At 32.6% G+C, this 12,888-nt stretch overlaps 1 protein-coding gene across 1 annotated transcript in view; it reads right to left on the bottom strand.

Annotated features, from left to right (window-relative positions):
• The window catches only part of CSMD1 (CUB and Sushi multiple domains 1), a 1,067,000-nt gene that overhangs the window by 123,504 nt on the left and 930,608 nt on the right, over nucleotides 1-12,888 (bottom strand). Inside the window, exons 38-40 of the mRNA XM_059842787.1 lie at nucleotides 10,487-10,605; nucleotides 5,018-5,087; nucleotides 2,918-3,034 (exon numbers count right to left, since the gene is read on the bottom strand). Of these exons, the coding sequence (XP_059698770.1) occupies nucleotides 2,918-3,034; nucleotides 5,018-5,087; nucleotides 10,487-10,605 (306 nt within the window). The remainder of the gene's footprint in view (nucleotides 1-2,917; nucleotides 3,035-5,017; nucleotides 5,088-10,486; nucleotides 10,606-12,888) is intronic.

The raw sequence follows: 12,888 nt of genomic DNA, 5'->3' as shown, positions 1-12,888 counted from the left end.
TTGCAACTGCATTTTTTGGACCTAACTTTGCTCTGGTAGACTATGAAGAACCAGCTGTATTAGAACAAAACAGAATTACTGAATGAGCCAACAAAGTGGTGTGAAAAAAGTCAATGCCTTCACTCTGCTTGACATTCTTACTTAGCAGTAGAGACATATTCTTCATTCCACAAGAGAACATTACAGGTTAATTACCAGAGTAATAGATTACCAGGGTAATGCACTCAGTCTTGTTTATAGCTGATTTCTTCACCTCTGTGGTTTTTATGCCATTGATTGAATCAACGGTATAGGAAAGGAGTTTTTTTCTACAAGAGAAATTAAATAAGCTACCAAATAAACTGGGTTTTAGAGAACACTTGTAAAAGTATGGGATATTTAGTTATAGTGCCTTCTCTGACCTATGCAAAGTGAGCATTATGAAAACAAGTATTTCAGCTGCTGAATAACACTTTATACAGTACCAACAATAGAGAGGTACAAACCAAAAATATCCAAGCCATAATATCAGCCATCTCTGTATGATGTTTGATATGGCTAGTCTAACTTGAATGGAGTCACTAATTTTGCAGTGCCCTCAGGATTTGAGATTAGGTAGGGCACCAAGCAGCCTGGAAACATCTTGATTTCTGTATCAGTGGCTAGTGGTTCCCAACAGAGACTGGATGTAAGCACCATAGAAATGAAAAGAATTGAGCATCCACTCAATATTATACCTAAATTGAGAAAGTGACAAGCAGATAATCAAATCTGGCACACTTGCATAGACCCCAAACATTATTTGTGTATTTGAATAAAAGTAATCTACTGTTATGAATTATTCTCTGATGAGCCACGGAGTACCTTTAAAACTAAATCATTCTAATTTAACTTCCGAGAAGGAATTTTTATGTCTAGTTGTATATATTCAGTATAGAACAGCTGTGTGTTTTAAAAGTATAAAAGTAGGTTTAAAGGTAATAAAAAAAAAGTTACTACCTAAAGCAGTTTCAAATGTGCTTATTTCAATTAGAGAACAAACTGTATGTGTCCCCTCAAGCCTTAAATCCAAGTTTATACAATTTGTAAATATCAATTTGATATGTCACAGAAGAATTTTTCTACACTAAACAATTTCTTACATAAAATTACATGGAATAAAACTGATAGGTACAGAAAATAAATCATTTTCTGATCAAACTATAAATATATTACTTTCTGCTTGAATCTCAACAGCACTTCCTCTCTCACTCAAATGTACTCTGAATAATGAAAATTCCAAGCTGAGGTAATTGTTTTTATAAATGTTAATTCATTCACAATGACACAAGATCATTTTAAAATCCCAAAAACTCACTTGAAAAATATTTATTTTCTATTTTAAAATATTTGGATTTTAGTAGTGTCTTTTTTTACATGACATATATTTTCATGTAATGAAGAGAGCACTATTTTTGGGACACATTCAGCTCCCACAATTTTATTGTTAGGCTTTGTTTAAGCACACAGTTTTTTTGATACATTAGAATATATGTAAACAAAGCTTTTCAGTGGACAAGCTTACACTTCTAATTAAAATAATATCCAAGTAGAAGTAATCTGGGAAAGATCACATCAAATACAATTTTTAGACCTGATTTAAAGATATTATATATGGATTATGTAACAAATACTTGGGGAAAAAAATATCACTGATGGTGATATTGGTGGTAAAAAATGTCCTTTGTAGTATTTTTGAAGGCAATGATAGATCAGTGCAATACACTCCTTGTATGTGTTAAAACCCTTACTAAACAAAACTATTGTCTTTTCTATTTATAGAATTACCAACACTGGAGACTTTCAGCGAAGTGAGAGCAGTAATAACAGAATGCAAGATGCTCCTGTGAAATTAATTCATGAAATATTTTCTACTTGGAAAAGCTTACAGAAAAAGAGCAACTCTGAGACATATGAAGGATTTTTCAAAGGCAGTATTGTAATAACCTAATTAGGATGACATTGCTTTTCATTTATATTTCCCACAAATGTAGCTGGAGAATGTCCAAGCTAGTGAAGGATGTTTTCTCTGGTTCTCCTACATCTGTAAGGATATCTAAGGCTACTAAGGCTATCCATAATTTTGATGGATCAGTTTTACCAGGTGTTCACTGATAAAGGGCACTATTCTAAACAGCAGCAAAGTATTTCTTACAGATTAACTTAGTAAAATACTATGAAAGTAGTACATCTCACTACAAAAATCCCTCTCATGAATTCAAACAGAGAATATGGAAAATAAACAAATTTCCTCAAACAGGAAGAGTAAATTTATTAATGAGTTTTTAAATAATTTTTCTGATTGAGCATTCACGTTGAATTTACAGTATGGGACATGAAGTTTCACAGCAAGAAAACTTATTCCTCTTTCAGTTCTGATAATGATAGAAGACAGTGCTTTGTACATGAACATACAGTATGACAATAGTTTTAATGTAAACCTAGAATGATTCTTAGTTGGCAACTGTATTCTAGGATTTGAAATACAGTTTGAGGATGCTTTTAACCAAATTCATAGTTCTAGAAGTGAGATTTTGTCTATTTTTATAGAACATAAGAAAACTATTTTAAAAATCACTTGAAGCATGAAAAAGCACCTTTATTTAATTTAGAAGTCAATTTATTTAATCTGATATATCTTCATGCCACAGATCTCATTTGCTTTGAAATCAGTTTCTGAGACAGACTGAGTTACTAACAAGTTGCTCTGGCAAAGATACATTTTAAAATTGCCAACCATTTTCATTTCAAATATAGCAAAGAATTATGTAAGGGTTCACAATACATACACTGGATAAAATCTACTCCATATTGGAAGTAAAATATTTGTAATAATATAATATTATAAATTTTTAAAAAATTCTGATAATAATTGCTCCTCCAATGTAAGTTTACTTACCATATCCAATAGGCAATAATATTTTCCATGTACAATCTAAGTTGCTAGGGTAATTTCCAGGAAAACCTGGGCTCAGGATCACCCCAGCCATATTTGTCAGTGTTCCACCACATTTAGCTATTAAAAACAAAAAGAAAATCACAGTATCTTTTATTAATAATATTTCTTAGTATTTAAAATATGCTTAATTCAAAATGGATTTTTTATTTTGTTTCCATGACCCAAAAGCAGTAAAATTTATCACATTCAAAACACTCCTCATGAAGGAGGAAAAAAAAAAGGATGCAATTTAGAGCAAAATCTTTACTTAAGGTGATATGTTCACTGTAATATATCTACAAATGTGTAGTTGCATATACAGACCGGGCAACCCATTGTCTTAGCTTGGCAATTACTGTTAAAAAGGTCTGGTGCTATGCTGAGATATGTTTCACAATCAGATCAACAAATCTGGAATTAAACTGAATTATGATCCCAAATTGTGATGCAGCAACACATTTACTACTCAATATAACCAAAAATACACTTGCATTTAAAAACAAGCACGGAAAAAAAACCCCTACCACAGTTTATGCTTTAATTCAGAAAGAAGGTAGACTTGCTGCATAACAGAATAATTCTTTGCTTTCTATTGGTATGCTTCTATTCAGGAAATTCATATGTTTGGAAATTGAAAACCCATTTGCATCATTTCGGATGATATAAAGCTGAGACATAAATACATGAAGCAACCTGCAAAAAAGTGGCTAAGTTTACACATATGCTAGGACACTAATATGAAGTAGGAATAACTTCAAGAAATCAAATTATAATGTTGTAATTTTATATTTATTATATGAGGAATCATTACTTTAAGGCCTGAGAGTCTTCATGCCAGGCACTACACTGACACATGATCTGATTGTGATACTGTGATACTGTCTGTTGAAATAATTGTACTGATTTTGGCTTGCATTCTATAAAAATCAATATTTTAAATGTTAGAGGTGAGAGAAGAGGGAGGGTTATCTTTTAAGCACAATGTTTTTAAGAAGGAACTATATTTAGTATGCAAGGTGAAACATAAGGTTACCATGAAAAGAAAAGAAATAACAGAAGTGTCCAAAACCCAAAACACCCATCCTTTAATACATTTTCCATTTCTAAAACTGATTGGAAGGAAATGCACTGCCTTCACATCAATCAAAATTGACTCCTATAGAAGTTGGCAATACGAAATAATACATGGGCTCAACTTGACAAGGAATCTATTTCACATTAGTGCTGTACAGTGTCATCCCAATATTTTGAATTCCTCTTAGATATGAAACTAATAGGAATAGCTTTTGCTGATTGAGTATAAAAATTAAAAGCATTCAGTGAAGAATGTATTTCAAAGCTAAAGTGACAGTACATTATGATGGACTTGTGCTTCTCACTTGTCACTTCCTGCTTTTTCTTGAAATAAGCATACCAAAATACAGCACAATCTTGGTTCTCTTAAATTTTGTCTAATCAAGAAAATGTGCTGCAGAAGATTATTTTCTACATACAGAAAACTCAAATCTGTTTGGCTATGGTCTAAATGTACTAAAAGGGAAATACTTTTTAGCTTTTCTTTTCAACTGAGCATAATTTTACAGCTTTCTCAGATGAAAAGAGCCAGCCTTTTCTGGATCCCTAAAATTCCTTTTCATTCCACCACCCCTGAAGGCTTGGCTTCAGAGCTGCTCACCACTTCCTGCTTCTTTAGAAAATCTCCTAGGTGCCCTGCGTGAACTGCCTGAATCCTAAATTTTCCAATCTGAGCTTGCTGCAAAAGGAGTCTCTTAACATCATGAAGAAGATTCAGCCTGAGTCAAAGCAGACTATTCAAGAAAAGCTAAACAATGTTTAACAAATGGGTTTCCTCCTTTGCCCACTCTCACAGTATTTTTTAAAAATACCACTCAACCTAATATAGACAAAAACATTATTTTTTTTCCCCCATATTTCATAGATACAAATAGAAACTCAAAAAAGTTTTGAATGAACCAGAATTAGGTTGAGGACCAATGGGCATGACAAGGTCAGGAGTTTCTTGTGATTGATGGTCAGAAAACTGCAGTCGGGTTTCCATACCAATGCAGAGAGGAGATGGATAGTTCCAGCGTCGAACTGTTCCTGGCATACAAGATATATGAGAACGGCCCTGTTTGGAAAGGGCAAAACATCAGATTACAGATGCTCATTTATGGGACTTTCCTGAAAGAAAAAGCTACACAGGACCTCCTGGATAATCTAATCAGTGTATGTTCTTATTTCAGCCAACTACATAATAATTTCTTGAATGAAACTCTACTTTCAAATAGTTTTACGTTCTTATTTTTCTATTGGATGAATGTTCTAAAACACCCTTCCTCTGGTAACTTGAAATTTTCTTAAAAATAGAAGCAGCTAACTGTGTGCTCTCATCTGATTAGTTCATTGCCTGTTTCAATTCCAGTGTATTCCATCTACAGTGCTAGCATAGTGGTTGAGTTTTATGCTGCAATCTGTAGTGAATCAACCATTGCTCTGCATGATCACTGCAGACACGAAGAGGAATTTGTTCCTCATCTACTTGCTACAGATGTTCAATGTGGACAATGCCAATACAGCCATCAACAAATAGCAGCAGGCCTTGACCTCTGACATGGCCTCACAACATGACCCAGTGCATTCATGCAACATCTTGGCAGACAGCTGTAGAAATACAAGTGCCTCTTTATATAGCTGTCCTGTTTAATTTACTCCGTCTATTTTGAAGAAAAATCACAAGAACCAAGCAGACTCATGTGGTGGCTGGAAGTAAATCAAGACATGGCTGTAACTTGCGCAATCTAATCCCACAAAACTCAGGTTGACTGCCTAGGACCAAAATGCTCCCAACTTGTTTTCCCTAGGAACAGTTCAAACTGTTAACAGTAGCAGAAAAAGGTCTTCTTTTTTTGTCAATTCTGTCCTTTGAGATACTCAGGTTATGCATTCTGCTGCTGAAATGCAAAAGCTGAATAAACTGGCAGGAGTGAGAGCAACTGATACAAAGATTGAGACACGGGACTGAGAACAAGGTTTAGTTTCTGTTTTGATCATTTGGATATAAAAACCTGTGCTAGTCACTTAATATTCCTAGTTTATTTTTATCAGGTGCATTGTGAGTCTAAAATTTAGTTAGGAAGCACATCTTATCAATATAATCTGAAAATTTATTTAAATATTATTTGTACATAGCAATCATAATCTCATAAAAAAATGAAAAAGAATGAATAGGGAAACTGCAGTAAAAGAAAATCCATTTGATGACATTTCTTCCACACCATTTGGAATGTTTACACTCTATCTTGAATAAAGTTCATATAGAACTGCATGGAAAAAAATTCCTTTAATTAATCATTTAGTTAAGTATATTTAGGCAATCATGTTCTCAAAGGCAAACTGAAACACATGCAGAAAATTACTTGGAAGGAAAAAAGGATCAGTTTTCACTAAAATAATGAAAATAAATTAGTCTTTTTCTTCAAAAACCACTCCAAATATAGATAATTCAATAAAAATATTTTTAATAAAAGCTACATTTTTAACGGAAAAAAAGTGCATGCACTTACTGTGTCATCTTAGTTACTTGCAAAATGGTGTAGTTTTGAATAATTTAATTAATGCAATGTTCCCTGTTTCACTCCCTCTTTCTAGTCTTCCAAGATTGCATTGTTTTATTTAATTCTCTTTTTCTAGTTTTCTGTGATTGCATGTCTTTGATGTGAGTCAAGGGGGAAGACGTAATTTAACTACCACAGTCAGGAAAAACATAAAATAACCCATAAAAGATCTTTTGAAAAATAAAATTAAATGATTCCTCTAGCTTCAAGCTCTTTCCAACAAGAGCACACTCTGATTTCAGTCTTTTAAAGTTCCCTCCTGTGGGGAGACACTTAATCCTACTGCTAGCAATTACGTTTCTTATGCATCTCCAGGTAGTAGTTTGAGCTCTATGACTTTTCTGGTAAGTCTCAATTATAAACTAATCCGCAGCTGATTGTTATTGCTAGCTGTGAATATGCTCTCAAAAGATTGAGGATAAATTCACAGCTAAAGAGAAAAAAAAAAGATTACAAAAAGTTAAGCTTTGTTGAATAGGAAACATACTGTGTCTCATAGAACACTATTTCCATTATTATTTCTTTTTAATTTGGATCCTATTTTACTCGTCCTGTCTGACTAACATGCTATATATATATAGATATGCATGCACTTTCTTACAGTATAGTCCATACAGCATAGCAATTTTAATCAATATTTTGAAAAGAATCAAACACTTTTCTATTGAATTTGTATATTGTAAATCTTTGTTTTACACTCTTAAAATGCTCATGAAACTAGGTTTTACATATGTCAACTTCCACAGCTTGTATTAAATTTTTAGATGTATTGAAAAAGAGGTTTACAGTTGGAATACATACAGTTAAGGAACAATATGCTATGAAATTTAAAGAAAGTATTTAATAATAGAATCCCTGTACGTATATTGAAAAAAGTCCAGTTAGTCATATGAAAGGGCTACAGATAAAACCTGCATATAGACAAATGACATTTTATGGTTTTGTGATAGTGATATACACAGTGTATTGAAATTTAGCTTTAATACAGATGAGATTTTTTTTTTGTGTGTGCAGCTCTCTTCTTCACAAATGCATCATTATCTTACAATAATACTGTATTTATGAACTCGCATTCTGATTGTTTTGTAAGTAAGTGTAGGTCCAAAACATCAAGCCAGGGCTAACAATGTGTATCTTCAAAAGGTTTCATGTACTTATTCCAACCACCTCTGAAGTATTCATATTCTACTGTTATCACTCCACATCAATGTTTCACCAGTACTATTTTAAGTATGGACAGAATATTTGATGATGCTGTATCTTGAGCATATATCCATTTCTAATCCATGTAATCAAAAACTGAATAATCATGCCCTTTTTTCAATATGCAAGAATTAGACATTTCTAAAAGTTGAAAAAAGTAGGGATAAAAGAGCCTGCAATATGATGGGCAATACAAGTAGAGGTCAATAAATTTAAGCAGTTTCAAGTTTGATACCTGTGTTAATCTTTGATATTACTGATGGAGAACGATACTTTAAGAATAAAGTTCCTGTTCTAACCCAAAATCTTAGTATGAATCAGTCCTTGGAAGAGTATGGCTGATTATCTCTAGTGTCACAATGAAAATCTAACCAGTTGATTGAGATTAGATGGCAGGTTTTTATATTAAACTAATTGTGGTTTATGTTATTCCATCTCCATAGGAAATCATTAGTATAGGCTCAGTTTTTTCACTTATTTCCTATCAAATCACTGCTATAAGCTTAGCCATAAATCAGATGTTTGCCTAAATATATTTCAGTCATAACAGCTCAGAAACAGTGACCTGGATCACAGCAATGAGGAACTAAACAAACAATTGGCAATTATATAACAGCCCTACCAGCAGATCTTGATCCTTTCACCATAAAGAAGAACTGAATAAAAATATATAAAAAATTTCACATAACTTTTCTACAAATATTCAAAATGGGAATCTTTCTCAAAAAAAAAAAAGCAAAAAAAAGATTTTTTTTTTTTTAATCCAAAAACTCTAAAGATACAATTACATTATTGTTGTGCACCCAAGTTTATTACAGGCTGACAGATAAATTCTGCACTGAAATAGACTGTCCTGAATCTACAGATGAATAATGCTAAATTTAGCTCAATGTATACAAAAAAGCCCTAAAAGAACATACAAGCTACATCTATACTAATGGAAGCGTGCAGGATTGAGTGCAAATTCACAGTTCTTTGTATATCTAAATATACAAAACTAAACTTTTTTCTTCTGAATTCATCTCCAAAAAAAGTTCCACGAAGCAAACTCCATATGAGGAATAGTCTCTGGCTTGTAACAATTACTACTGTTATATTTCAGCTAGGCCAAAAGCATGCCAGCACGCTGTTTCAACAAATAAATAGTGCTGAAGATGAAATTTCAGTTCCCATATCTTTGCCTTAGCTATAGCAACATAGGTATAGACACATAATATATCCTTTCATCATTTACTTAGTTTAATGCTACTTTGAAATAGAAAACTGTTAATGGCTCAATAGTGGTCTTTAAATGAAAGTATGAATCCATTTTGATGTCAATTTTTAATGACAGATTATCCTTCTGAAGGGGCCATGTCACAAAAATGTTATCAAATCTCTCATTTCTTACTGACATGCTAACTACAAATGATACTGTAAGGGAAATATGAAGTAGAGAAAATAAAGTTAAAATCTCCAAAAGTTAATGGGTTTATACCATTAGGTATTTTCAACATATTATTAATATTGAAAGAAAAAGCATTTAAGTAGTTCTTATATGAACAATCAGCTGGCTTTTAAGTAACCCACAAAGTGGTAAATAAGCAATGAGTGCTCAGGGCAGATGGAGCAAAAATCTTTTTTTGCTAGGGATACGGAATGCTTCCAATACAGGTTGTTTCATGTCATGCAATGCAAGTAAAGAGAATGAATTAGTTTAAATACTTGACCTATATCTGCCATACATGAGTGAAAAGGCAAACATATTCCTGGCTATCTAGAGAGACACTGATGTGCAAATGTTCCCACAACCAGCCTAGAGGCAAGATGCTTAGTCTGAATCCTGCAAGATTTTAGAAGAATGGTAAGAAATACAGAGACCAAGAAATATCCTATATATGTTGTGGGAACTCTGAATTGGCAGGCCTCAGATGGGGAACTTTATCCTTGTAAGGAACAGAAGTTGTGATGCTTTGCCTTCTCTGATACAGGTTTTACACTGTCTTGGTTGGGACCTATTACCAAGCAAAAGTTTCTGAACTCAGGTGTTATCAACCTATTTTACCAGTGGTAGACTACATTTAAACAAATTAGAGAAACTAGAGAGGAAAGAATAAAGCTTCCAGTCTTAGATTTACAGAGTGCTGAAAAATTTACAAAGAGCACCTCAATCATATGTCTTCCATGGGAAACTAAACCAGTGTGTGAACAGAGAACATCCCCAGTCAGTCAGTGAACTAATTTCTAATACTTTCCCATGAAAGATTTTTAAGAGTAGATTTAGCATTAATAAAATTTACTTTAAAAATTAAATTCCATAATTCATGAGCAGAATATGAAATCCCACACTATATTTCTACAGTAACATTTCATCTAGATAAATCAATTCCCCAAAAGGAAAAAACCACAGTACTCCATAGTATAGTACTATAACAATTTTCTAGAGAAAATATTTTATCCATGTTATTTCAGAGTCCATTTTGATGGCCTTTACTACTCAATGGTATGTTGATCAAAGACAAAATTTCCCAGCCCAGATTTACTGAGGGACAGAAATTCCATACATTTGCAGCTTTATAATTTGGGAGCACTCACATTGGCTCTACCTAAATCATCTCTATGTACACACTTCAGACTCTTCATTAGAATATGTTTTGGACAGGTCTCTTGGCATTTTATTGCAATCATTCCACAGTGTATTATTCAAAGAAAAAAAGAAAGAAAGAAATACCTGTAATGTATATCCTGGCTCACACTGAAATGACAAAACATCATTCACCATATATCTATCTCCTGATTTGATCCCATTGCTAGGAATTACTGGTTCTGGACAGGCAGCAAGGCCTACAGCTGGAAAAAATAAAGACAAAAATTTAAAAAACATAGATAAGTGGTCAGCATGTCTTCATTGATATTCTCTGCCTTAATGAATTTTTTCCACAGAATTATGGGTATTTAAGAAAACATTAATTAAGAATTAATTTCAACAACAAACTGAAATTTTGTTTAAAACACAGAAGTTTTCAGAACTGTTCTACAGAATACGAGTGGTATGGCTGAAGCACAAAGATGTGACCAGGTACCAGGTCACATTGCTATGACATACTACACAATTTTATAGTCTCCAAAGCAGTATTGTGATTTTAGTTTGTTAAAAAATCCTGGATTTTATTTGTTTGCACATTTTGCTTTATTAGGGTTTTTAAATCTTTTCTTATCCTTGTGAAGGAAGTGGAGAGAGAAAGATGGAATATACTTTATGCATATTCTCTCTTTTCAACAATAAATGAGCAGAAGTTATTGATGTTCCCTTATTTTTAGGCAACTCCATGGACTATAAAGATGTTTAGACATTGAAATTTAGTACTTTAACCCAAACCTAAATCTCTGCATAGGTGTCACTGGATACTCTGTTCTTAATTATTTTTAAGCCAGGTGGGAGAAAACAAAAATTAGTTTAACAAAGATTCTCCATGATTAGTAATTTCTCAAATTTGTTCACCTAATTTGATAACATAAAGTACAAAATTCTGCTTTTTGTCAAGTGCATATCACTGTTTTTCCTTGTGTGCTATCTAAGGAGTTTCCTAGTCAGCACTACTGAAAAATAAATATCAACTTTTCCAACTAAGTGAAAATACTCAAAATGAGCAAGACAGTTGACAAACAGGAGATTAGATTAGGGAATTCTGTGCTTTTAAGATTTGCATTGCAAACACAAGGAGCAGAAGAATCAATTTGTAAGTTCATGGTCTGACAACAGAATCTCATTCCCCTTATGTGAAAATCCTTTTGTGAAGTCAAATATCTGTATAAAATACAATTTTAATTGTTAATTTATTTATTTGAGAAAATTACTCCTGAAACATCATTATGCAGTTTTTATATTTTATGAAAATATGATCTATAGAAGACAAAACAGAATGGAAATTATTTCCACAATGTGTGAGAAGATATTTTGAGAATTTATTAGCACAAAATTCCATAAAGAGCAGAGAAACATGATACTTTGCTGAATGTGATCCTGTGCATCCTTCAATTCAGTTGTGCAAAAAAAAAACCCCTGACTACTGTTCTCAATATCTTCCTATGAAATCTAACCTGTTTGGTGACACTACGTGCAACTGGTCTGTGTTTAGTACAGAAATTGCATTATATTTGACTTCATTCTGATACATGTCATGCTAGTCTGTTGTTCCAGATAGTTCATAATGAAAAAATATCCGATATTATTCACTGACACCCTAGTCTTTCTAGAGAAATATAATTTTCTTACAGGTAATGTTGATCACACATTTTCATACAAACACTGTTCTAACTTTATGCCATAAACCTTTATGTATGTACTTTTCATCACTCAAATATAAATGCCTTACAAATATTAAATGCACAAATAAAAATGTCACACAATTCCAGTCTTTTTTAAGTTTTAGCTGAATTAAATATATTTTTTCTAATAAAGCACATGGCAGATTGAAATAGCTTTTATACTTTCACAAGAAATTGAGATTGCTGTGACATTATTTTTTTCTTTCCTGAAATTAAGTTTTATTGTCCTGAATGTTCCTTGTTAGTCATGTGCCCTTGAGTTTTACTATATTTCACATTTATCAGGAATGAAGATAATGACAAGCCATTCTAATTCTGAGTGAAAACCATCAAGGTATGAAGGATAGGCTTCATAACAAATGATGAAAGAGGTATCAAAAAATATTTCAAATTATCAAATAAAGAATTATTTAATAGTTGCAAATAATGGGACCTCCCTGAAGCAGTTATTTTGTGTACTGGAATTTATAATTTAGGAAAATATCTAAATGGACTTTGAAGATTTTCAGAAATTTCTATCGCAGAATTTACACATTTTGATATTCTTCCAATATAATCAACTTTTAAATGATGCTATGGTGACTTTCCATGGCCACTAGGAATCTCATGTGTGGTCACTATGTGGAACTGTAATGTTCCAAATAATCATGAAGATATTGCCATTAACTTCAGTGGTTTGGATTTTGCTGCAGGTTAACCACTATCATTCTTTTGGTCAATCAGTCTGTATTCCACAATACCATTAAAGTATTTGTAACTGGAAAGTTCCTTTGAGTATAGGTACTAAATAGCTGTGATACGCAT

This window comes from Haemorhous mexicanus, chromosome 3 (assembly GCF_027477595.1).
Source record: "Haemorhous mexicanus isolate bHaeMex1 chromosome 3, bHaeMex1.pri, whole genome shotgun sequence".
NCBI classification, from domain to species: domain Eukaryota; kingdom Metazoa; phylum Chordata; class Aves; order Passeriformes; family Fringillidae; genus Haemorhous; species Haemorhous mexicanus.
This window is presented reverse-complemented; position numbering and strand designations above follow the sequence as displayed.